This window comes from Notamacropus eugenii, chromosome 2, assembly GCF_028372415.1.
Source record: "Notamacropus eugenii isolate mMacEug1 chromosome 2, mMacEug1.pri_v2, whole genome shotgun sequence".
NCBI lineage: Eukaryota > Metazoa > Chordata > Mammalia > Diprotodontia > Macropodidae > Notamacropus > Notamacropus eugenii.
Genome location: NC_092873.1, coordinates 469,149,303 through 469,174,339, shown reverse-complemented (window position 1 = coordinate 469,174,339; position 25,037 = coordinate 469,149,303). Strand labels below are relative to the sequence as shown.

Sequence of the window (25,037 nt, the reverse complement as noted above, 5' to 3'; positions counted from 1 at the left end):
TACTATGTCAGGAGCAAAAAAGAGTCTGAGAACCTTTTAATTAAATCATACATGGAATTAAATGTAATGAAAATCAGTTTCACAAGTGTCTGATGTAGTTAGACTATAGTTCATTGAAGAGGATGTTTTAGCGAACTGCAATCATGAGTCAGCAGTAGGGTGAGCCTGGCCAAGAATGCTCATGAAAGTTTTGTAGTACTCTGCACTAGCCCCTCCTTCTTATTGGAGGGTGAAAACTTCCTTCCAGACCTTACATTTAAAGAGAACAATCAAACCAGCCTCCTCTTCATTTCCCACCAAGCTATATTCCTCTGGACTTGTCATCATGCCTCCCTGGGGTACCTTCCCCCCTTTCAGTTTCCTTTTATGTGTTGTCTTCCCCCATTAGAATATAAGCTTATTGAAAGCAGGTAATATGTTTTTGCCTTTCTTTGTATGTCCAGCATTTAGAATAGTGCCTGGCACATGGTAAGCATTTAATAAGTGTTTATTGAATGACTGATGACTGATTGGTCAGATTACATCAGGAGCATGGTCTTTAGTTCTGAGTAGACTATGATAAAAATGTAAAGTATTCTCCTGTGGAAGGACTTCTGATCATAGCATACATAAGAAGACCAGCTGAAGGCACTGGAGATGTCTAGTATTGAGAACACAAGCACTGGGGAGAAGGAAGTACAACATGATAGCCATCTTCAAGTATCTGAAAGACTATTATATGGAAGGAACATTAAATGTGTTCTGTTTGACCCCAGAAGACAGACCAGGAACAGTGACTGGAAGTTTCAAAGAGGAAAATGTAGGCTTGGTATAAGGAAAACTTCCTAGAGCAATTACATTTTCAAAGTGAAAATGGCTGCCTTGGCGGGTTATGATAATCATAGCCAGCGTTTAGATAGTGCTTTAAGATCTGAAAAGGGCTTTACACATATTGTCTCATTTGGTCCTTACAAAAATATTATGACATAGATGCTACAGACACTCCTCTCTTTACATAAATTTTCATTCTACAATTTTGACTTTATATAAAGAATTTTGAAAGAAGTCTTCATTCCAAAAAAAAAAAAAATACAAAAAATTATTTTGCAAAGCAGATCCTGTATGATGACATTGTATGATGAAGGCAGTATAAATAGTGTTGGGAAGCAAAGAAGCTTCTCTAACTCAGTTCCTACATATGTGCAGATAGTAAATGATACTGTGCCTCTTGCCATGTTCAGTGGGGATCCTTAGATTTTCATCATGGCTGGTGTTAAACATACTCTTGAGGGGAAAATTGAACCATCTCATAAGCATGAACCAATAGACTTGGAAATGAGAATCAAATAACTAGAAAATATGAAGGATAAAAATTGCCATCAATAGTACATGAACTGACTGAACACCGTGGTGAAGGATGCTACCCAACTAAAGGAGCGTGCAAAAGGTATTGCTTATATGAAGTCGACTTATCTGTTGAAACCAAGAGAAGGTGCTATTCCAGAGATAGAGAAACTATTAACTATGTGGTTAAAAGACCAGACTCAGAAAAAAATATTTCTTTAAACTTGATGATAATTCAAACCAAGACCTGAAACCTCTTTGAATATTTAAAGGTAAAGTATCCCGAAGGAATATAGGTATTTACAGCCAGCACTGGTTGGTTTGCACGATTTAAAAATCGTGTAGAATTTCAGAATGCGCAAGTGTCAGGAGTGGCTGCCAATGCCGATAGTGAAGCAGCAAAGATGTTCCCAGAGTTCCTGCAAAGAAAATAATAGATGAAGGTCCCTATTTGCTGGAGCAAATCTTTTTTGTAGACAAAACTGGCCTATTTTATCAAAGAATGCCATCTCAAATCTGCATCTCAGTGGAGAAAAAACTATGCCAGGCATAAAGTTTTGAAAAATAGAGTTGCTCTTCTGCTTGGAGGGAATGCATATGGGACTTGCAAATTAAAATGTGTCTTTGTACACCACTCAGAAAATCCCAGAGCATTGAAAGAAATCAGCAAGGCTACACTACCTGTGCATTATTTTGCTAACCAGAAGGCATCGATAACCCTTATCATCTTTGAATAATATTTTATGTACTGCTTCATTCCCAAGGAGAAGTTTTGTAATGATAATGCATCCCTTTCAAGACTCTACTCATTTTGGATAATGCACCAGATAACCCTCCCCATCTGGATGACTTTAATGAAAATGTAAAATGGGTCTACATTCCCCCTAATGCTATCTCATTATTACAATCTATGCATCAGAGAATTTCTGTGAGTTTCAAGACATTATCAACTTGCTATATTTTCCCAGGCAATTACAGTTTTAGATGAAGATAAGAAGTTGACATGGAGAGATTTCTGCAAATCCTATAATATTTACCGTGCAATCCACAATATTGCTTAGGCACAGGAAGATATAACAGGAACATGTATGAAGAGGGTTAAGAAAAAAGTGTACCCACAGTCATTCTCAATTTTCATAGCTTTGACAAAGCTAAAACTCAAAGAAGTGAGTAACAAAGTAGTAAACTGAGCTCAGGAATTGGAGCTAGAAGAGGATGAGAATGATGTGGAGGAGTTGACTGACTCTCATGGAGACGACTGTCGAATGAGGATCTGATTAAGCTGCTAGCTGCAAAGATTGCAAAAGAAGAAAGGGAAGTTTTGGAACTCAAGGTTGAATCAAAAAGATTCACAATGAAGTAGTTGGCAGAAGCATTTCATCATGTTTCTTTTATTGAGAAGATGGCTCCAAATACTTCAAGATTGTTAAATGTTCAAAAACTAGTTGAGGATAACATTGCTTGCTCTCAGATATGTGAGGGAAAAAAACAGAGCCACGGTCAAAACATCTCTCAATAGCTTCATAAAAAAATTTTCACACAACCCTTCAGTTATAAAGGGCTAGGTGCGGTGGGTGGGGAAGGGACAACACATGGTTCATCTATGTTAACTGTACTGTACAGTACTGCACATACTTTATCACTAACTTTACCATTCATTTCATAATTCAGTTTGTCATAGTACAGTATTTAATATGCCTGCATTTTAGCACATTTTATGACGCGGGTAAAGGTATTTTACTTATGCTTTTGTTACAAACTAAGTGAAGTGAGTGGATTGGGACAAATTCCCATTACATAAATATTGCTTTCAATAGTGGTCTGTGAAACTGTCCATATACATAAAGCAAGAACTGTCTGCATTATTATCAACCCCATTTTACCGATAAAGAAACTCAGTCAGACTTGCATAGAATGAGAAACCTATTAAGTGTCTAAAGCGGGTTCTAAAATCAAATTTTCCTGATTCCAAGCCCGCCTACCCACTATACTGCCCAGTGGGCTTCTGCTCATTGACAGTCTGCAAGCAAAAACTGGATGATCACTTGACGTATGTGTATGCATCAGGGATGGAAGGAAATCTTGGTCCAAGTTGCAAATGATGACATTTAAGTTTCCTTTCAACAGCCATCCTATGATTCAGTGACGTCTAACGGGGCTACAGCATTTTAGCAGGATCTGAACATTCAGTCTATGACCTTGCATTTGAATTCTGGGGCCAAAAAGCAGGTCATCATAACAACCAGAAGACATTTTGCTTCCTCATCACCTTTAAATCAGTCGATTTGTATCATCTACACAATGGTTGGCTTTCATACTAGAGCTTTATGTATGATGACATTCTAGGTCATTTGGGACTGCACAATATATTGAAAGAACACAATGGGGGGACACATACACACTGGCAGAAACAGAACAACTTTCTCAGCAGCCTCACAAATTTTACTGTGTCATAGTTTTGGGGCTCCAGAGAGAAGAAATAATAGAAGAGTCAAATGATAATCACTAAAAGCCAGCACTGGTTCACTAAGCACAAAACATGAGAGACTTCATTTTCCTTTCTTCTTTTTTGAAAGATATAGTTACTGGATTAGTAGATGAGGAAAATATTGTAGCTACAACACATCTTCATCTCTCTTAGGCATTGACAAAACTTCCAATGATGTATTTATGCATAAGTTTAAAAATACATAATGTGGGCTGGATAATAATTATTTAAACAATAGTACTCAAAGAATACAAATTAATGGAATAAAGTCAGTCTTAAGGGAGGCAGTGTGCCCCAAGGTTATAACTTTGACCCTGTTGTGATACAGAAGTGTGTTTGCAAATTTTTCAGATGACAAACCAAGGAGGAATGACATTCAACAGACAACCAATGAAAGATTTTGAATGAAACTGACAAGTCTAAAATGTCAGTCTAAACTATGATGAATTTCTTTTTTTGCAACATGCCAATGTGGAAATATGTTTTGCCTAACTTCATATATATAATAGATATCATATGCCTTGCCTTCTCAATGTATGGAGGAAGGGTGGAGGGAGAGAAATTGGAACATATCTATACACACACATATATATGCACAAATATGTGCACATGTATTTGTGTATATACACATATTGTGCATATATGTGTATACATGCATATATACACATATGTGTGTATACATACATACGTTTGTGTATATATACCTTAGTGTAAAGTGGATACTTAGTAAATGCTTTTTGCTTGCTTGCTTGATTGACTGAAATATGCATTGGAAGTTCTGTATTTGAGTTACGATATGAATTGCTCAAGTACAAATGGGGGAGGAAAAGACCTTGGAGATTGAATTTGACCATGTGCTCAGTATGAGCCAACAGTATGATGCATTTGCTAAAAATGCTAATCCAATCTTAGCCAGAATTAATAGAATTTTATTCTATACTAGCAACATTCATATGAGGGCAACCAAAATGTTAAAGGACTTCAAAACCATACAGTATAAGGAATGCTTATGGGAATTAGTGATGTTTAAACTGGAGCAAGGAAGACTTACATTAGTCACAATTGTTTAAAGTGCTGTCATATACAAAACTTCCTAAACTTATTGAAAACCACTTGAGGATAGGGGTCATGCTATTTATCCTTTCAGCTTTCTTAGTATCTAGAATAGTGCTTTTCATGCAGTAGAATTTGAAAAAAAAATATTTTTATGGAGTGAAGAAGCTCTGTGTTATCACAGAGAAGAGAATTAAGGCTGATAGATAGACAGTATAGAGAGGCATATTTCAGCTCAATATCAAGACCTTTTTAACAATTAGAGATGGTCAACAATTGTACAAAGTAGTGAGCTTTCCATCATCACGAAGTATACAGGAAACCAAGAGATAGTGCTTGAAGTTCCATCAGAGAAGCAGTAGAAAGGATTTTTTTGTTTAAGAGTTAGATTATCTGTTGTGTTTTTCTACTCTTAAAATTCTATGTTTTTAGTCAGTGGACATTAGAGATGGAGGGTATCATAGTGAGCATTCTTTGGAACAGGTCTTTCATAGTCCTTGCACCTACTAGGTTCAAAATAAATGCTCACTGAATTGAATATAATTCAGAGATCTATTTTGTTACATAAAATTATTCTGGTATTCATAGGAGAAATATATGACCTGTATGATTAGTGATCAGTATACTTCCTTCTCCTGAGGTCTGGACAAGAGGAGAAGCCATTAGGAAGAATTCCTAATGGTATTGTGAGATGTTGCAGTGTGTTGTTAATGGATATTTGGGAGCATTTTTATATAAAATTTTAAGTAGACTGTCTATAACACTCTTTTGCAGACTGAAAGTTGTACTCTGCAAAGATAGATTTAAGGACTGCATTAAATGATTTACTCATTACTCTTTCAAATTCTATGTTTCTACTTTTTTTTCAAAGAATTTGAGGAAATATGGAGACTGAATGAACATTCAAACACTCAAACACTCAAAATACATTCTGAAAAGTCCACCTAGAAAACAGGACATTAATTCTAAAAATTGAATTCAATTTCAGTTCCATATATGTTTTTTAAAAGTGCCTACTATGTGAAAAGCAATTCAGAACTCAGCAGAGGGAATGACATTAAGGACAGTATTTAGAATACGCACAATCAGAAAAGGTGAGTTAGCCATGTCATAAGAGTAAGACATAATCAACAGACTGCCTGTGTACATGATTGGTGTCCATGAAATGTGAGGAGAAATCTAGAGGAATTACTGTTAGTTGAATCTCCTCCTTACATTGAAGGATTGATGGAAAGGGAAAGAACAAGCACTTATATAGCTCCTTACTAAGTACCAGCAACCATGCAAAGCACTTTAAAAATACGATCTCATTTTACATCCACAACAACCTTTAGAGGCAGATAGTATTATGATCCCATTTTTTAGTTAAACTGTTCAAGGTCACACAGCTTGTAAGTATGTAAGGTCAGAACTTAACTCAGATCTTCCTGATTCTGGACCCAGTGCTCAATCCACTGTGACACCTACCTGCCTAAGTCACAGAGAAGGAAGGCATGGAGAAGTTGGTTTTAAGAGAGTACCTACAAGGGTGAGATTATAGTTCCATCAAAGTATGTATAATAGAAAATATTGAAATCTTAGACTACTGGCCTTAAAATAGAGGGTAAGGGAGAAAACTGCTTTCATAGTTCTGTCATATCAGACATCACTGGGCACAACATTTATGACAAAGGCAAAATATCAATGGGGTATAGATAGGTAACTCTGAGGCAACACTGTCAAAGAAGAGGGACAGATGGGATATACTAGAAAAAAGGAGTGTAGGAGAATCACTGGATACAACATAAATTCAGGTGAGGAAATTCACAAACCTGGGGAAATGTGGAGTGTATTTAACTGAGATTCAATAGAGGGAGAAGCAGCATTGTTGTGATAGGAATATACTCTGGACCTTGGGCCAGAAAAAGGAAGACGATGTATTAAAAAAAAAATTGGAATGGAGAAATGACAGTGTTTGGTGATAGGAGCCTTAAAATACTCAGACACATCCTGGAACTCTCTCTGTTACAAGTTGAATAGCTTTTAAAATCTTTTAATACTAATCCCATTCTTTAAAAGGTAGAGGAAAGGATTAGGGGGAAGCCATTATTCCGTAGCTCATTGTGACTGACCAGGGAAAACTGGTTTCTAAAATAGAAATGATGGGTAGTGTAGAAGGTAGTGACATCTACATCTTCATATTCAAAGTAGATAAGGAAGGAAAATATTGGAATAATTAATGCACACCATACCTTCTTTTCTTTACTTTCTTTTTTTTGGACAACAGTCAACAGGTCAATTAACAAGTATTTATTATACACTTATGTCAGTGCTATGTTTTGGGAATACAAAGCAAGGCAGAAACTGTCACTTCCCTCAAGAACCTTATACCTTCTGATTGCTGAGTTGTTTCAATTATGTCCAAATCTTTGTGACCCCATTTGGGGTTTTCTTGACAAAGATACTGAAGTGGTTTTCCATTTCCTTCTCCAGTTCCTTTTACAAATGAGGAACCTGAGGTAAACAAAGTTAAGTGACTTGCTCAGGCTCAACTGTAGAAATAATATTTAAATAAATAGGCACATTTGATATATATACCAAGTGGAAAGAAGGTAATATTATAGGAGAAAGCTTGGGGGGGGGAATGGGAAAAGGGGTACCAAGGAAGCTCAGAGGTGGAAATAAAGGAGAAAGCATTTCAGATATGGGGAACAGCCAGTTGCAAAGTTTCAAAGATGGGAGATAGAGAGTGCTGTTCAAGTAATTGCAAACAAGACTCTGTAGTGGGATTGTAGGGTATGTACAGAGCAGCAAAGTAGAAGAAAATTTGAAAGGAAAGAGGGAGCCAAGTCACAGAGTTTTAAATTCCAAACAAAGGACTTTATATCTGATCTGGGAGGCAATAAGGGGCCAGAGTAGTTTATGAAATAGGGAGGGTAACAATGGTCATAGCTACACTTTAAGAAAATCACTGGCAGCTGACTGGATTAGAGTGAAAAGACAGGAAGAGCAATTAGAAAACCTCTGTAGTAGTGCAGGTAAGGAGTAATAAAAGTATAAACTAGAGTGGTAGCTGTGAGAGTGGAGAGAAGAGGATATGTGGGAGAGATGTTATAAAGGAAGAAATAAGATTGAGTTGTTTGGTGAATAAGAGCAAACAGCTGAAGATGATACTGAGGTCAAGAGCCACAGTGGTGATTGGAAAGTTAGAGATACTCTTGATAAAAAGGGGTAGTTGGAAAAAGGCAAGAGCCTTAATGCTCTTAAGATTTTGGGGAAAAGACGATGAATTCTATGATATACTAAGTTTGAGACACCTATAGGACACTTAGTTTGAGATATTCAGTAGTTGAAATGCTACTCGACTGGAGGTCAGCAGAGAGCACGTTTGGATATTTTGATCTAGAAGTCATTTGCATAGATGATAACTGAAGAAGTAGAAATTGATGAGAGTATGGAGAGAAAAAAAAGAGGACCCAGGACAGAGAGAGAGAGAGAGAGAGAGAGAGAGAGAGAGAGAGAGAGAGAGAGAGAGAGAGAGAGAGAGAGAGAGAGAGAGAGAGACACAGAGACACAGAGACAGAGACAGAGACAGACAGACAGAGACAGAGACAGAGAGACAGAGACAGAGACACACACACAGAGAGAGAGAGAGAGAGAGAGAGAGAGAGAGAGAGAGAGAGAGAGAGAGAGAGAGAGAGAGAGAGAGAGAGAGAGAATTCTAAGCATGGGGGACAGATAGCCAGAGAAAATGCCCAGAGTCAGTGTCAATCTTGAAGAAGGTTTTGTGTTGGGTCTGCCCTTTTTTTTTTGTTCAGTCATTTCAGTCATGTCTGACTCTTCATGATTCAATTGTGGTTTTCTTGGCAAAAATACAGGAGTGTATTGCTATTTCTTTCTCCAGCTCATTTTACAGATGATGAAACTGAGGCAAACAGAGTTAAGTGATTTGCCTAGGGTCACACAGCTAGCAAATGTCTAAGGTTAGATTTGAACTCAGGAAAATAAGTCTTCCCAACTATAGGTCCAGCATTCTATCCATTGTGCTAATTGTTGTATCCTTTGTACCATTGTACTCTTAATTCTGTTTTGTTCAAAATTAATTTTTTTTATTTGTTTTCAGTTTTCTACAATAACTTCCATATATTTTAGATTTTTCTCCTTCTCTCCCTGAGACGGCATGCAATCTTACATAAGTTCTACACACACATTCTTATTAAGTACATTTTCACTTTAGTTATGTTGCATAGAAGAATTAAAATGAATGGGAGAAACCATGAAAACAAAACAAAACATAACATAACACAAGAGAAAATGGTCTGCTTCATTCTGAGATCCAATTACATAGTTCTTTCTCTGGATGTGGAAGGCATTTTGCTTCAAGAGTCCACTGGGAATTTTCTAGGTCCTTGCATTGCTGTGAAGGACTAAGTCCACCAGAAAAATTCCTTGCACACTGTGGTTGTTACTATGTACAAAGTTCTCCTGGTTCTGCTCCTTTCACTCAGCATCACTTCATATAAATCTTTCCAGGCCTCTCTGAAATCTTCCTGTTCATCATTTCTTACAGCAAAATAGTATTCCATTACATTCATATACCACAACTTGTTCAGCCATTCCCCAATGGATAAGCATCCCCTTGATTTCCAGTTTTTGGCCACCACAAAGAGAGCTGCTATAAATATTTTTGTACATGTGGAACCCTTTCCCATTTTTATGATCTCTTTAGGATACAGCCCTAGAAGAGATATTGCTGCGTCGAAGAGTATGCACATTTTTGTAGCCCTTTGGGCATAGTTCCAAGTTGCTCTCCAGAATGGTTGAATCAGCTCACAGCTCCACCAACAATGATTTAGTGTTCCCCCCAACTTCTCCAACATTTATCATCTTCCTGTTTTGTCATGTTAGCCAATCTGATAGGTGTTATGTGGTACCTCAGAGTGTTTTGATTTGCATCTCTCTAATCAAGGGGTTCAAAATTTTTATCAAAAAATTTTATCATGGATGTCATGCTTATCAACTATGCCTATGACACAAAAGTTAATGGTTCAAGAACTAAATATCTCAAAAGGCTAAAATGATTTTTTGAATTAATTAAAGTACAACTTAATAATATGAATGTAACACTGTCAATTAATTATACATTATAGACTAGAGGAACATGGACATGACAATAGTTCAAGTGGGGAAAAAAAGTGCTACCTTGGTAGGAATTTTTAGTGGCTTGTAACCTTCACAAGAATCAATAGTATGACATGGAAGCCACAAAAGCTAATAAGATCATGTGGTACATTAATAAAAGCTCTTAATTTAGAGTTATCCAAAAGTAGAATGGGCTTCCTTCTTCAGAAGCTAGTGAATGGGTTTCACATGACTGCCTGTCATGACTGATTCCTTAAAGGTAGACTTCAGAAAAGGGTTCCATGACCACCTATCAACAATGCGTTAGAGGAACTTTTCTGTTAAGGCATGGTTTGTACTAACTTCTCAGGTTACTTGTAATTATGCAATACTCTGATTCAATTTACCTTCTTCATTTTGGAGACAGAAGAGCAAATTGAGGTCTTTAAAAAAATTCAATGATCTTAATGGCAAAAAATGGTACACCTCATTATTTAAAATAAGTCACTCTGTACTGCTGTTCATGACAGCCTGTGCTCTCACACAAGAAAGAAAATATCTCCAGTTCCTCCAAGGAAAGGCAAAGAGAAGTCCTGAAAATGGAAGGTCAACTACTGTCTCTGACTTATAAAGATATGGGGTGATATGGGGAGGATGATGATTTAGGGTGCGTTGGAGAGTTAGAGAAGAGTTATTGGGTGGTCACTGAATCTCTAAGGAAGGAAAATAATTGTAAAGGAGAAGGCATGACTATATGTGGACCAGTTGTGGAATATGAAGCATTTTCTTCACAAACTAAGAATCCCTCCCCCTTTTTATCCTTGTATGTAATAGTGGATGGGTGCTGAACTTGAAGTCAAGATGACCTAAGTTCAAACCCTGTCTCAAACCCTTATTAGCTATGTGTCATTGTGTAACCTCTCAGATTTAGTTTTCTCATCTGTAAAATGGGAATCAGAGTAGCAACTCTCTCACAGGTTGTTATGAGATAATATATGTAAAATGCTTCGTAAAACTTAAAACTGTATATAAGTGATCTATTCTATTATATTCTCACTTCCAATAGTATTACACCCACATTCTCCCTCAGAACAACAGGAAGACTTTATTCTACATTTATTAGAAATTCACCTTAGAAAGAATGCATCACCTCTGTGCTATATTAAGCTGAAAACTGAAAGACACTTTGGAGAACAGTAAATACTCTTCGGGACCTAGACATTAGGAATGCTCATGGCTATCTCAGGTTTCCAGGAGTGGACATAGCAACCCCAGAGTCAATTTCAGCAAGGCAACGGAGTGCAGTGGAAAGACTGCTAGAATTTCAATCTCTTAGCAGCCCTGGTTTAAATTCCACCTCTGACACATTGTTTGTATGACCAGACAAAATCCATTTAAACTCTCTGAATTTTCATTTTCTTGACATAATAGATATGAAGGGAATATACATATATATGGGAAGTACGTACATACACATGTATGCACATACACATATATGCACATGTACACACACATACATGCATGTGCACAAATACAAACATGCATATGCAATATAAGTGAAATACATACATATACACACATATGATACATAGATGTATGTATATGTGTATACATACATATATGTGTGTATTTGTATATGTATACAAACATACGCACACACATATTGTGTATTGAGAAGGAAGGGCATAACCATGAAGACATTACAAACTCATCCCCTACTCCTTGTTAAAGGCAAGTGGTGAATTCTAGACACTCAGGATTTCATTTAAAAATCATCAATCAATCAATAAGCATTTATTAAGCACTTATTATGTGCTAGGCATTCTGCTAAGCTCTGATGATACAAAGAAAAAGCAAAAACAAAATTGTCCCTATATTTAAGGAGTTCACATTTGAATGGAGATTTTATGCTCTGATATACATAAGAAAATCATTCAGCATGTGGTGGAAATTTTGCCAGGTGGAGGAAGAAACCCCTTCCAAACAAACATCTTACTAGATTCAGGTCTCTTCAGATCCACTTGGAACACATTCAAGTCCTGCCCCTTCAATCTCTGAAAAATCTGACTTTGATACAGCATGCAAGCATCTGGCTGCATGCTGCAGCATCCAGAGAGGAAGAGGGTAGTAGAAACTTTGCTTCCCTTCAGAATCCAGATCCAACTTTGATCACCTCTTGAGGAAAGAGGGAATTGAGACATGCATGAGGAGGGAGAAAAGAAAGTAAAAGGATAAAGAGAGAAATGAGAATGAAAAGCTTGAGCAAATTATAAGAAGACATATATGATGGTAATTGTGGCTGTTTAAAAACAAACTATAAGAGAGACAAAGCGAGAAGACAAAGAATGGGAGGAGAGGGGGCAGAGAGGAAAAGAAAGAAGAGGAGAGGGGGGAGAGAGAGGAAGAGAGGAAGGGAGGGAGAGAGAGAACAGGCTTAATGGGAGGATAATCATATTTGCAGGTAGCACAGCAACAAGAAGGGCTAAGCATAGAAAATGCAGTCTGAGCCCAAGGGTGGGAGAGTGTCCTGAGATAATGGAACAGCCAGCTGGCTGTCTAGATCCTGTCTGGAGGACTTGGAGAAAGGTGAATAAAGGTCAATGAGTGATATGGAAGACAGGACAAGAAAGAGGGGTGGGGAGGGCTCGGGTGATGGACTGTTTTGCTTAAGCAGATTTATAAGTAGGGAGGACTTCTGGATTTCACCTGACATACTGATGTTCCATGGGAACTCTGGCTACAGATACCAACCTTTGACCAAGGAACTTGGTTTTCATGACCAGGCCCTTGCCTCAGTCTTTTGGCTATTGCTACAGTGTTGGTTTGGAGCTAGAGATAAGTCCCCATCATGGATATCCAAAGAGCTGGGGATTACCCCTTTTCAGCATTAGGTACTTGGACCTCAAGTACTTGTGCAGACCTATCCTGGCACACCATCACCACTGGAGGTAAGTCAGCTGTTTTGCTGGAGGCCTAGTCATGAAATCCAATAATGCTATGTGCCAGGCAAGTCAAAATTCCTATTGCTGATCCATTGTGGGCAAGGCTTAGGGAGGAGCAGGAGCAGGCTGAGAAACTTTGGTCCCGATCTTGGACGAAAAAGAAAGCAGTTGGTTTGTTCCAAGTGTCGAATGTGTGAAGATCACTAATATATTGTTCTCTGTCGAAGTGGGAGGAGGTGAGAACAAGGGAACAAAGGAACAGCAAGAGCCCAGAATAGGAAGGTTATATTGAATCAGAATGGAGAAAGTTCTGTGTGGAGAGGACACTTCCTTACTTTGCTAGTTTGCTGCCTCTCAGAGTGAAATAGCTGCTTTCTGAATAGCCCAGGAACAATCTTCATTATCATCATGATCTATTTTGTAGCACTTTAATGTTTAAAAAGAACTCTAGAAATATTATCTCATTTGATCCTCACAAAAACCATAGCAGGTAGGTGCCATCACTACCCACTTTTTACACAGGAGGATACTGAGGCAGATATTCATCTAGTAAGTATCTGAATCAAGATTCAGACTCAAGCCTTGTTGATTTCAGCTCCACTGTACCACTTAGGTTATGTCAACATTCAGCAGGAACCTTCCTGCTCACACTTTCCAGAACTGAACCTTCCTCACCTTCCAGTGGACTGGTCATTTTTCAGAGTTTTCTCCTTCTGATTTCATCCTTCATTTTGGCTCGTCAGTCTCCTAATTTACCTATTTTAACTTTGCACTAAGAGGAAATTTATTTGGCTTTTCTCACTCCTTTGTTAGTTTTGGAATAACAAGAAATCAGACTATTATTTACCCAAATTTATACTGTAATTCTTTTATGTATAATAAATATGCTGTTTCCTCCAACAGACTATAACTTGAGAGCAGAGATTGATTCCTTTTTTGTCTTTCTAACTCCAGCACTTAGCAAATTTTGTAGCATATAGTAAACCCTTAATAACTGCTTGTTTATTGATTGATTAATTGTCCTGCATGGACTCTTGATTTTATACATCTGAGGTCCATGGGTACATTTTTAATTTCACAGCAACTACAATGAAAAAGTATAGCCTAATAATGTTCTAATGTCCTGAATGGACTAAAGACATGTAGTGCATAACCCTCTCTACTCCTTCCTCCATTTATTACAATTTCATTTCAGTGGTATCCAATTCTTTGTGACTTCATCTGGGGTTTTCTTGGCAAAGATATTGGAGTGGTTTGTCATTTCCTCCTCTAGCTCATTTTACAGATAGGGAAACTGAGGCAAACAGGGTTAAGTGACTTTCCCAGAGTCACACAGCAAGTAATTGTCCAAGGCTGGATTTGATCTCATGAAGATGAGTCTTCCTGATTGCAAGCCCAGGGCTCTATCCACTGCACCACCTTTCCTTTCCTCTATATCCTGATGCTTTCATGCAATTCAATACCTTTCTTCCTTTACATCCTACCTTATTCATCCTTATTTCTCTTCTCTGGAAGATTTAAATTTGTCATGGTCATTTCACCTCAGAAATGTTCAGTATTAATGACAGGCAGTGCTTAAAGTTAAATGCAATTAGTGTAAGCTAGTAAAACATAATTGCCACACTACATTGGACCAATGGCTTATCTAGCTTAAGATCCTTTCCAACTATGGGATCATGGGGGCACATTCCAAAGGGTATTCTTAATCTTTTTGATGGCAACCACGGATAGGAATATATTTCTAAACATACTAATTTCTACTAATAACAATAATAATGCTGAATTATCAAGAGAATTAGCCAAATGATCTCTGTTCAAAGATTTTCATAACATCTTCATACGTAATTGCAATAATTTTGAGGAAGGCTAAATGACCAACAACATGGTGATGACTAATAAAAGAAATTGTGGTATATTCATTAAAGTCAACCACTATGAGGAATACAAAGAAACTGAGAAAAACCTTTATGAAATAATACAAAGAAAAAAGTATATACATCAACTATGATAACATAAGAGAGAAAGTAAATGAGAATGCATGGACAAAGAAAGAATCTGCATGGAGGCTTTAAGAAAGGAATTGAAAAGCTGTTGTGTTACTTCTTGCACCAAAATTAGTTAATTGCCCCAAATGGTTCTTGTGGACCAGCTGACTGACTATACAAGAAAACCTTCCAATCTGTGCTCCTATAAACGTGGGAAGATCTTTGAAGAGGGTGGAGAGATGGGCAAAGGACTAGTCCTCTGTCCCCATTGTATTTCCTAGCCCCATCCTTTCTGAACTTCACAAAGTAGAACCCATTTAAAACTCTTTGCACTGCTATGGCTCTTAATCAATTTTCTTCCCTGCCTGAACTTCCTGAAATTTATGACTGTTTTGATCCAGACACAATAACTTAGATTTTCCAAAGCCAGCTTTCATTTAACCATAGTTAACTTTTGCTGACCTAAGAAGTCCTCATGATGCAGCAGAAATGGGGCTAGATGTGACATCATACAACCTAGGTTTGAATGGGGTAGGTAGGTGGTACAAAGGAGAGAGACCTGAACTTGGAGTCAGGAAGACCCAACTTCAAACACTGCCCAGGATACTCATTAGCTGTGTGCCTCTCTGCAAGTCACTAGCCCTCCTTCAACAAGTGTTCTCATCTGTAAAATGCTGATAATAATAGCACTTACCTCAGAGACTTGTTTTGATGATCAAATGAAGTGCTTTACAAACCTTAAATCTACATGAGGCAGTGGATAGAGTGTGGGGTCTGGAGTCAGGAAGATCTGAAATCCAACCTCAGATAATGTGTGACCCTAAGCAAGTCATTTAACCTTTGTCTGCTCCAGTTTCCTCATCTGTAAAATGGGGATAATAATAACACCTATCTCATAGGATTGTGGTGAGTTTGAAATGATACGTTTATAAAGCACTTAGAACAGTATCTGGTACATAAGTAGGTGCTGTATATATTCTAATTCTCTTTCTCCTAAAGCTCTACATAAACACCAGTTCTTCTGGTCATTGTTGAATCTCAGTTCTGCCACTTGCTAGTCATGTGACCATGAGCATGCCCCTTACCTTTACTAGACCTCCACTTTCTTATCTGTCAAATGGGTGGATGGGTGTTACACTAAGTCACTTGTGAGGTCCCTTACCACTCTCAATCTCTGACTTTCTGTTTTGAGAAGATCTAGGAGCTAGTATCATTTGGAAGAATATTTTATTTCTTTGACATTTACAAGTTCATTGCAGAAGCAATGCAAACATGTGGTTCTTATTCCTCCCTCCCCCACCTCCTAACTCATTAAATAAGATGTTTGGGAAAAACCAGACCTAACATTGATTTCCCATAATGCCCCTACATATCATTAGCTGGCAATCAGTCAACCCATTTTCAATTCAGTTGACAGACTTCACGTTCACATAAATTTCGATTAATTTCTTGAGAGCCATTTAAAGAAACAGGGCATAAGATCCCTGAATTAAATGAAGATGCATTGCTCCCTCCCATTTTTGTTCATATTGTCATGTTATGAGGAAAACCTCTAGTCAAGTTTGTCTGGCACATTTATTATGATTATTTTTTTTCACAGAGACTCATGCAGCTTATCTCTTCTACTTCCATTATCCTCATGGGATTTACATTTTTTTTTCTTTCTCTTAGCAGTCTTTCCATTATTTTATTAGTGTCCAAAATGAGACCTCAAAGGCAGTGATGATCACAGAATCATGGAAATTAGAGATGGAAATGACAGATTAGGTCTTTTTGTCTGTTTCCTGGGGCTAATGTTCCTGTCAAGTTATAACTCGGTGCTTTACCCTGGCTCATTTGAGATGACTCCAACTTTAGGTTCTCTACCCTATCCCTGGAGGCACTGGGCTCAATCATAGGACTTTCCATATATCAGCAAGGGAAAATGCAGATGGTCTAACAATTAGCAAGCCAAGTCAGGCTCATCCTAATATGTTTCTTCTTTGAAGACAGGGTAAGTGGCAAGTGCTATGAAAAGAAGATTAACTTTGGAAACAGATAACTTGGGTTCAAATCCTGTTTCTACCATTTGCTTTCTGCGTGAATTTGGGTAAAGATCTTAACCTCTCTGGGCCTTGGTATACTCATTCCAGTGTTTTTCCTCTTTTAATTATTTTCTATTTATCCTGTATATACCTTGTTTTGTATGTATTTTTCCATGTTGTCTCCTGAAATAGGCTGTAAGCTCCCTGAAGACAGGGATTGTCTCTTGCTATATGTGAACTATATGATCTTATAAATATAAAATGAGAGTTGCACCAGATAACTTTTAAAGCTCAGACCCTTCTACCTCTAAATTGATGGTTCTCTGATTATGGCCTGGTTACCATGGCTAAGTAATTTCATCCCTCTGATTCTCAGTTTTTCCTATCTGTAAGTGGGGATAGCAATTATTTATATTAACTGTCTTACTAGGGTTGTTGCAAGAATTAACTGAGAAAAATGATTTAAAGCCATTCACAAACAATGGAGTGAGTGTTCTATAAATATCAGATATTTCTAATATCTTATAATTTCAGGCATTATGATGAGTCAGCCTTGATGATTCTGATAAAAAAAGATTTTGCTTTTTTTTCTTCCTCTTCTGTTTGCCTTAGCAGCATTGTTTGGGGCCCAAATGATCTAGAAAATTCTTTCAGCACTCATTATCAGTTTTTTTCATTCTCAGCCACCATAAAGCTGAGAAACTCAGAAAGAAGATAATCCACTCAATGGTGCAAATTCAAATTCTGAACCCGATGGAACCAAGAAAAAAAAAAAGGAGTTTTAAACAGTCTTAGTTGTTATTCAATGTAGAGCAAACAGATGTCTAGTAGAAAATGACCATCACCCCACTTTGAATCTTTCCACTACTGCTCGTCATCCAATCTTGAAGTAACAAGGTTGTTGAGGTGGTATTTACAGACTTCAACAGTCTTTTCTAGGAGCTGAGAGACAGTGCCTACAGTTCTATCTTGGGAGATTTCTTCAGACACTGCCTAGCTGGATGACCCTCAGCAAGTCACTAAACCTCTCTTGGCCTGTTTCCTCATCTGTGAAATGAGGATAATAAGAGCTAAGCCACAAAGTTGTTTTGAGAATCAAATGAGATAATGAGCATAGAAGGCTTTATTCTAGCTTGTAAAGCACTACATTAATGCGTCTGATTTGTCTGAATTATTCAAGTGGGTTCACAGATAAGAGTGGAAATGCAGTGAAGTTGAAAAGAGGCAGCCTATTTCAGTGGAAAGAATGTTGGATTTGGGGTTAGGAAGACATTTTCAATTAAGCACCCACCACATGCCGGGCATTGTGCTAAGATCTGGGGATACAAAAAGAGGGAAAAGGTAGTTCCTTATTTGAAGGAGCTTACAGTTAATGCAGGAAATGATAAGCGAACAAATATATATATGTATATATACACGTGTGTATATACATGTGTAAGTATACGCATGTATATATGCACACACATGTGAGCATGTGCATGCATATATGCACACATGTGTATGTATATGCATATAAGTATACATATCACATATGCACACGTGTGTATATACACATATATATGTACATGCAGGAAGCTATATATGGGATAAACAGGAAATAATTAAAAGAGGGAAATTTAGAGGGGCTGGTGTGATGGCTTCCCATAGAATGTAGGATTTTAATTGACCCTTGAAAAAGACACTTAATTTCACTAATTTCCTACACTGTGAAATGGAATCAGTCACAGCCATCTGACAGGGAAATTCAACAGCTCAAATAATATAATTTAAGAAAAGCTTTGTAAACTGTAGAGTGCTAGCCATTGGCATCACTGAATTAGAACAAGGCTAGCTTCATAGACAAGGTCCATGACGCTTCCAGGTTAGAAAACATTCTGACCTGTGTCCCAGTTTTCTGTTTCCCAACTTTAGACCATCCTACTCTTAGTTCTCAACAATTACCCTCCCTGGAATGTTCGCCCCCTTCAAATAGCTGCATCCATCTGTCATGTCCCAACTTAGTCATCAGTTGGCCAACTTCTGAGAGTCAAGTTCTTTTCCTTCCTTCATCATAAATCAATCCGTTGAGATGTTCAATCACTTTTATTGCTGATCTCCAAACTCTTACCCATTTGTCTACATATTTATTGCTTTGAGGGGCCCTGAACTGTATTCAATATTCTAGGTTTGGTCTCCTTGGAATCTGATAGAGGGGGCCAATCTTTGACCTCAGGATGGTGATTCCACAGTCTTTACTGGGGGAAATTACATCGGTTTCTTTTACCATGTTGTCAGGCAGCAAGCCCATAACTAATTTGCAAGCCAATCAATCACCTCGAGATGCCTTTGGGTTTGATTTCTTTCTAGGTGTCTCTGTTCCATTGATTGTTATGATTATTTAACATGTATTGATTCACCCAACAATGCATCAGGCACTGTAGAAAACACAGACATCAAGATGGGAACGTGGCCCGTAGTGAAAGCAAAATGGAAAAATGTCTTTTAAAAGAAATAGAGACAGTAATGCAATTTCATCCCAAGCTTGTCTGAAGGGGAGAAACAGGACACTCTGTGAAGCTGAAATCAGGGATTGTTCTCTCTCTCTCACACACACACACACATGCATACATGCACATTCATACATACCTCAAATAACAATACCTCCTACCTCAACAGACATTACTTACTTCCCATGTCTTTTCAAACCACCCTTTGCTGACAACCCTAGTGAAAACAAGTTGCTGCTGTTGCCATTTGCTAGGTGTCAATCACACCCTTGGAGAGGCAAGCTGGAGTCTGCTCAGCCTTGTGTGCCTCCAACAGAATCACGGGCTAAAGTATGTCTGTGGAATCCTCAGAGTTGGTGATAGTGTGGAAAAGAGGAAGAAAGACAGCTTGGTTTTCAGATCCCAGCTGGAGTCTGCATGGCTGCGAGTCAGAGACATCATCTCTTGACTTGTAAATGGAGAAAAGTTGATATGAACGTCACCAAGACAGGATAAATATGGAAATGCACAGTGTCATTTTTTTCTCATTTTACTGAGTTGCTGCTCAGAATATAACCAAGCTTTGGCTCAGTTCCTAGCTGTGCAGTTGTCTCATGTCATACCACATCTGAAGGTGTGGGGGATGTCTTGAGATTTGGCCGGTTTGCGGTTACTTCACTTACCCCTGGTTTGTGCCCCATTCGTTCCGAATACAGAGATGCTTATGTACTGGATCTTTCATGTATCCTTCATAGCAAAGGCATTCCCCTTAGAAGCAGAGTAGGAAGGAGGAAAGAGAAATATGAATGAGTTCATTAACACTCTGAACTTGTACAAAATAATAGAAAATGGTCAGACTCAAGTCTGCCCCTAACAACAATATGAATGAACTAGTGAATCCCATCACAACATCCCACCTCCCAGTAGACATAAAAGCTACATGATAAAAGGTAAGGAAAGCCATATTTACTAAAATGTACTTGTCAATCCCTCCTGCTTTCTAGCAAAATATAATCATTAACAACCTGCACCATAAATGCTTGATTTAAAGGCAACTATCCATCCTTCTTTTCTTCTTCCTCCAAGAAAACCAATCTTAACTATAAAATGACGTTTAGTCATTTTTTTTCCACCTGGCAAGTTAGGTTGACCAGCAAGAGATCTGATTGTTATCCTTCTCCAATCAAAGCTTCAATATTATTACTTTATTTTCAGTATGCTTACATACAAAATAAAACCTGACTCTTTAAGTTCAGTGCAAACACCAGGCACTTTATAACTGTCAGCATGATAATGTCAGAGTACTGATTTGCAAGAAAATCTTGGCTCCCTTGTGGTCAATTTCCATGGTATCCATCACCACTGCTACTGTGACCAGGCCCATCCAAGTCTAATTCTCTAACCCTTTCATTTGTTGGTTGAGCAAACTAGAAAAGAAAGAAGGTATAAGGGGACAGGGAGTCAAGGATTCCTGCTTATAAATATGCTTGTTCATCCAAATGCATCATGCATCAGTGATATTTTTTGGAAAGATTCCCCTCACCCCTAAAGGAAGAAGAGAGAATTTTACTAGATAATAAGCTTCAAGAAATAAAGAATAAGTCTCTAGATTGTATCTCTTCTAGTGCTTTAGTATAGTTAGCTATACAAAGTAAGTAGTTAATACATGTTTTGTTGAATTAACACGTAATTAGAAAGATATAAACAAATGTCAGTATAGTTTGACAAGACAAACTACCACACAATACATGAAGTGGTAAACTTTCAAATATAGGAATCAAGACAAAAGAGGTGGTCCCACAACATGGACAGACAAAGATATCATTAGTGTTTCAGTCTGGTTCATTCCTTTAGTAAAGAACTGATCCATAGGTTCTGATAGAACAGAGTTGGAAATTCATATAAAATCCCCACCGTTATACATTTTCTGATATATATGCTAAAGAAATGATCCTCCTAGCTTATGAAGAACCAACATAGAATACTAAATTGGTTTCTTTGTAGTGTGTGACAAGTTTTGGAAGAGACTTTAAGGGCATGCAACATGTAGGACCAGAAAAGGTGGAAGTACATTCCAAGTACTTCATGAATATCTGTGAAATATTAAAAAAAAACACACACAAAGCAGAGGAAGGTCTCCAGCACATTGTTTGGGTAATCCTTCAGTAGAAGAGCTATGGAAAGCAAAGGACAAGAAACCACATCTGATCAAATGGTGACATGGTCCACATGGATCACATCAAGCATCTTTTGAAGTGTTGGAGTAATTGACCAATGATGATTTTGTCAGAGGCTAGTGCTGAATAAACTTATAAGTTCCAGATTTAAGCGGCAAGGAGTGAAAACTACTAATGGTAAATTGATAATTCCAGGATAAAAAGGTACAATATATAATATGTTTTTGTTTTATGTTTCATTCTATAATTCAAACTCAAAAATAAACCTGCCTAAATAAATAAAAAAATCTTAAAATAATATTATCATTGTCATAAACTAATTCATTGGCTCAGGAAAAGAATAAAAAAACAAAGAAATGCAGCAGTTAACTTTAAGTAGAGTGAGGAAAAGGACAGGAGCTAGGATACTGGCTAGCGAGAGCATTTTATTCTCTGAACTTTTACACACTTTCATTTTCCCAGGAGGCCTGGGTCCTGTTGTGGTTTTGCTCTGAATTCATTTACTTTTACTAAAAAGAAAAAGAAAAAAAAAGATTCAGGCATCTAAGTCAATTATGACTTGTTCCAAGGTTTCCCTCCACTTGGAAGACTGTACTTCACAGAATGTAAGGATTGGAAGGGACCTTGGTGGCCATCTGATCTTACCCATCCACAGAAAAGAAGCACCATCATAACATATTTGACAAGTGGTCATATTTCTTTTAGAGTGATGTTCTTATGATTCTATGTGGAAATATTGGTTGCATTTCTTTCTAGCATCAAGAAAAGTAAGTGAATTGTAGGTGTCATTGCTATCCATTGAATCCCCCTACACTGATGGATGTCTGACCACTTGAAGATCTCTAAGCACCTTATGGAATGCTGAAGTGCCATAGCAATGCTTTGGAGGCATCATGGCATAAAGGAAAGAATATTACTGCAGAATCAGAGAGCCTGCATCTTAACCTCAGCTCTGCCATCTACTAGATTGGCAACAAGATTAACCATTCAACATTTTTAGTGTGTTTTTTCACTTTTAAAATTGGGATATTTTTTATAACTAGTGCATTGTTGTATCAGAAACAATAATGATTGTGAAAGTGTTCATAAAACGACTGCAAACCCTGCATTTGACAACTGGTCATTATAACAAAAACTGAAATAAAGACAATGTTTACTGAGAGAGTGACCTAAGGCACTGGGAGGTTAAGTAACTTGTCCACTTAGCATATGTCAGAGGCAAGAGTTGAACTCGGATCTTTCTCATTCAAAGACTGGCTCTCTACCTACTATACTATATCCCACTCCCTTTTACATTTGCTCATCTGTATTGTTGAAGGGAATTTCCTGGCCTGGAGTTATTCCGTTGAACTGAGGTCTGCAGCACCAAGCAAAGACAAGTGTATGAGAACTCAGGTGGTGTCTGATTTTTATTATTATTGTTAATTACAAATGTTGCTTATATATTATATTTTGTTAATATAATATAATGACTGTTGTTAATATATTATAATCAACATTAATGCTCCACATCCCCTACCCCTCCTCTTTCTTGGTGAAGGTGGGAGGAGGAATCATCCATGGGTGTTGAATATCACTTATTTCTTTTCTTTCTCTTTGTCTTTAAAAAAAGTCTTTATTATAAGGAAGAGCTCTCTTGAGGAAGGGAGGATAGAGGGAGAAAGCAAGACAATGTAAGAATAAAAGTTATTAATAAAAACCTATTAAGATAATAGAAGAGGGTATATTCATGTACACTTTTTTAAATTAAGGCTTTAATCAGTATGAACTAGTGGAAAGATCTGGAATTGGCAATCAGGAGGTCCAAGTTCAAATATTTAACACTAGCCTTATTATCATGACCAAAGTCAATTTTCCTATCCAAGCCTCAGTTTCCCTATCTGTAAAATGGAGACAATAATCCCAACTGCCCTGGTTGCATGTTTATGCATCTTGAAAAGTCCCTTTTCCAGTATTTTATAAGACCTTTCACCTATGTCATCTCCATATCATATGTCTAGAATTTGCCCCTCAATGACAAACTGCAAAGAGAAGGAAGATACAATGTCTCTCTCCAAACTGGTATCTCAAAGGTCAAGAAACATAGAAGTTTTTGAAAACTGTATCAGGATGAAGGTTCACAAGAAAAAAAAAATAATGAGAACAGCTGACCTTGATAGAGCACTTAAGATCTGCAGAGTCATTTGCATTTCTTGTCTCACTGGAGCCTCACGACAAGCCCTTGGATGTAAGTTCCAGTGATAAAATTGTTTCCATTGTACAGAAGAAGGTCACGCAGCTAGTAAATATTTAAAGAGATATTATAAACCAAGTCTTTCTGCTTCCACATGAAGTAACCTATTTGAGAAGAGTTTAACTCAACCTTTCAGGTGGACCCCATCTCCATTCACAACTCAACGTTGATGGAAGTCATCTGCAGGGCTGTTGGTGTGATCTACCTCTACCACTCAAAACCAGTTTACCCAACTCCTACTTTTAAAGAAGTTGAGAGGAGAAGTTGCCATGGCAACCAACTGCTAAATCTTGACTTTGAGAGGGGTTTCGCGCATGCACAGGCTTTGATTGTTAGCTGTGAATTTTAAAGGCCCCACAAGGGTGTTGGATGCCCTCCGAAGCTCGAAGTGTTACAGTCTCTGCATCTGCTGTGACAGATGGTGGTGAGCACACGAAGCGCTGACTCTGTGGTGATGTACACAGGAATCCAACGGAGAAACGTGTCGCTGCTACAGAGAAGTACCAAACCTAGGTAGAATCTGAACTATGAGAGGTAGTGGTATTGCCAGAGAGTAGGAGTCCATCAAGAGATGCACAGGGCAGGAACACAGGTCATTGATGCCTGATATCCTCAGGATCGTCATGACAGATATCTCTGAGTACTTAGCAACTGTGCGATGTCCTTAACATTTTTTCTACCCCATGGATGTAAAGACAAAGAAACAAGCTAAATATGGACCCTCCACATACTTAATGGTGTGAATGCCCCATTGGATCAAGTTCTGTTTGAAATAACCTTCTTCTCCATTAGGCAAATTCAGAGAGAGAGACAAAGAGAGTCCTGATTGATGACTGTACTTTTAGGGGGCAACATGGTGTAACAGATAGTGGACTGGACATGGAAGTAAGGAAGGCTTGTTCTCAAATACTACCTGAGATCCTATCAGCTGTGCTTCTGGGAAAATCACTTAATGACTCTGGGCCTCAGTTTACTCAATGGTTCTATCAGGAATTTGAACTCAACGACCTCTTACATCCCCTCCAGCTCTAAATCTTTGATCCAAGCCAAGAATCTCATGTCCTATGGTCTTTTAGTTGCCCATTTAAAGCATGTAAGGAAGCACCTCACTGAGAAAAGGAGTCTTCAAAAGACTGAAAATAATTAACCTATCTAGATCTGAGTGATGGATCTAAGAAGCACAAACTTGAGTTGACCTGGAAAATAATATTCCTTCCCAAAATGCTGCTCCTCTTGGACTGAGATTA

At 37.8% G+C, this 25,037-nt stretch overlaps 1 protein-coding gene across 1 annotated transcript in view; it reads right to left on the bottom strand.

The window, feature by feature from the left end:
* The window catches only part of ASTN1 (astrotactin 1), a 461,200-nt gene that overhangs the window by 196,834 nt on the left and 239,329 nt on the right, over positions 1-25,037 (bottom strand). Inside the window, exon 8 of the mRNA XM_072648560.1 lies at positions 20,064-20,148. Coding sequence (XP_072504661.1) covers positions 20,064-20,148 — 85 coding nt within the window. The remainder of the gene's footprint in view (positions 1-20,063; positions 20,149-25,037) is intronic.